We start from the raw sequence: 1,361 nt of genomic DNA, 5'->3' as shown, positions 1-1,361 counted from the left end.
AGGGGCCGGGGCGCCCCGGCCCCCGGGGCCCGCGGCCTGCCACATCTGCCCACTCATGGCCGCCTTCTTCACGGCCACCCTGAAGAGCTTTCAGGGGGGTGAGAAGGAGCCACCCAAGGAGCCCCCCACGGATGGCAAGGCGGCCACGCTGCCCAACAACATGACCCGTGAGGAATTTGAGGAGTACCAGCGGCAGCTGCTGGAGGAGAAGTAAGGCTTCTGCCGGGGCTGGGGGGTCACTGGGGTCCCCCATGCACCAGGACTGGGGTCCCACCCGCCGTGGGCTGTCCCCAGGGTGGGACAGGGACAGGGAGGCAGGAAGGGCAAGAGACAGGGGCAGAGCGGGTGTCCTTCGGTGCCTCTCCCTGCAGCACAAGAGGTCCCCATGGGTGCTGGCACAGTGCTGGGACAGTGGCTCAGTGCACCGTAGGTGACAAGGGGCACCCCCGGGTGTCAGTGCCCCAGAGTGGTGGGTGTTTGGTGCCAGCCCAGCACCCATGGAGCCGAGGGACAACAAGGGCCAGCATGGGATTGCATTAAGGTCCCACCTCCCTGGGTCCAGGTGCTGTGGGGATGCAGTGGCCCAGCATCCAGGAGCTGAGAGGCTGCAGGAGGAGCAAGTCCCTCCAATGGGCACCTTCACTGAGCATCTCTGCTGGGTGCTGCGGCTGGAGGGGCAGGATGTGGCCCTTGCCCCCAGATCCCTATTGCAACCCTCCTGCGGACCTTTGCATCCCCTTCTCCAACCCTGGCCCAGGGCTGGCGCGGCCATGCTGCTGCTGGAGAACCAGGGTGATGCTGGGGGGGGCTTGGTGAGGCAGGGGGTGACAGTGTGGTGCCTGCTGCTGCAGGATCGAGCGGGACAAGGCCTTTGCGCAGAGGAAGGCAGAAAGGGCCACTGTGCGGATACACCTGCGGGACAAGTACCACCTGGCCCAGGTAAGGACGAGCCCGCCCATGGTGGGACCTCGGTGGGTCTTCCCCTGGATCCTCCGGCCCCCGGGACAGCCCCAGGCCGGGCGGCTGCCAGGCCTTCCCCAGGATGGAAGATGATTCCTGAAGAGGGCAGCAAACGGCTGCTGTCTCCGTCTGCACCATCTGCCCGCCCACGTGTCCGTCCAGCCGTCCGAATCTGGAACTGGACAGTCCCGGCATCCCCCCATCATCCCCAACACCCCTACAGCGCCCGGCTGGCCCCGAGGGACCTGCTTTCCCCCGTCCCCCACCCCATGGCTGATGGGTGCCCGGGTCTGCCCACAACCCCGGCGCTGTCTCCCACCCATACGCAGGATGAGCGGGATGATGCTCAGCTGCACGTGGCTGGCAGCGCGGTGGAGCTGCCGCAGGAGCGGGCGGGCATG

General features: G+C 67.2%; 1 protein-coding gene across 1 annotated transcript in view; it reads left to right on the top strand.

Moving 5' to 3' along the window:
* The first annotated feature begins 55 nt into the window (after positions 1-55).
* LOC103916070 (complexin-3-like) overlaps positions 56-1,361 on the top strand; it is a 9,035-nt gene continuing 7,729 nt past the window's right edge. Inside the window, exons 1-3 of the mRNA XM_009323013.1 lie at positions 56-210; positions 852-939; positions 1,290-1,352. Of these exons, the coding sequence (XP_009321288.1) occupies positions 56-210; positions 852-939; positions 1,290-1,352 (306 nt within the window). The remainder of the gene's footprint in view (positions 211-851; positions 940-1,289; positions 1,353-1,361) is intronic.

Source organism: Pygoscelis adeliae, unplaced genomic scaffold (genome assembly GCF_000699105.1).
Source record: "Pygoscelis adeliae isolate BGI_AS28 unplaced genomic scaffold, ASM69910v1 Scaffold284, whole genome shotgun sequence".
NCBI classification, from domain to species: Eukaryota; Metazoa; Chordata; class Aves; order Sphenisciformes; family Spheniscidae; genus Pygoscelis; species Pygoscelis adeliae.
This window is presented reverse-complemented; position numbering and strand designations above follow the sequence as displayed.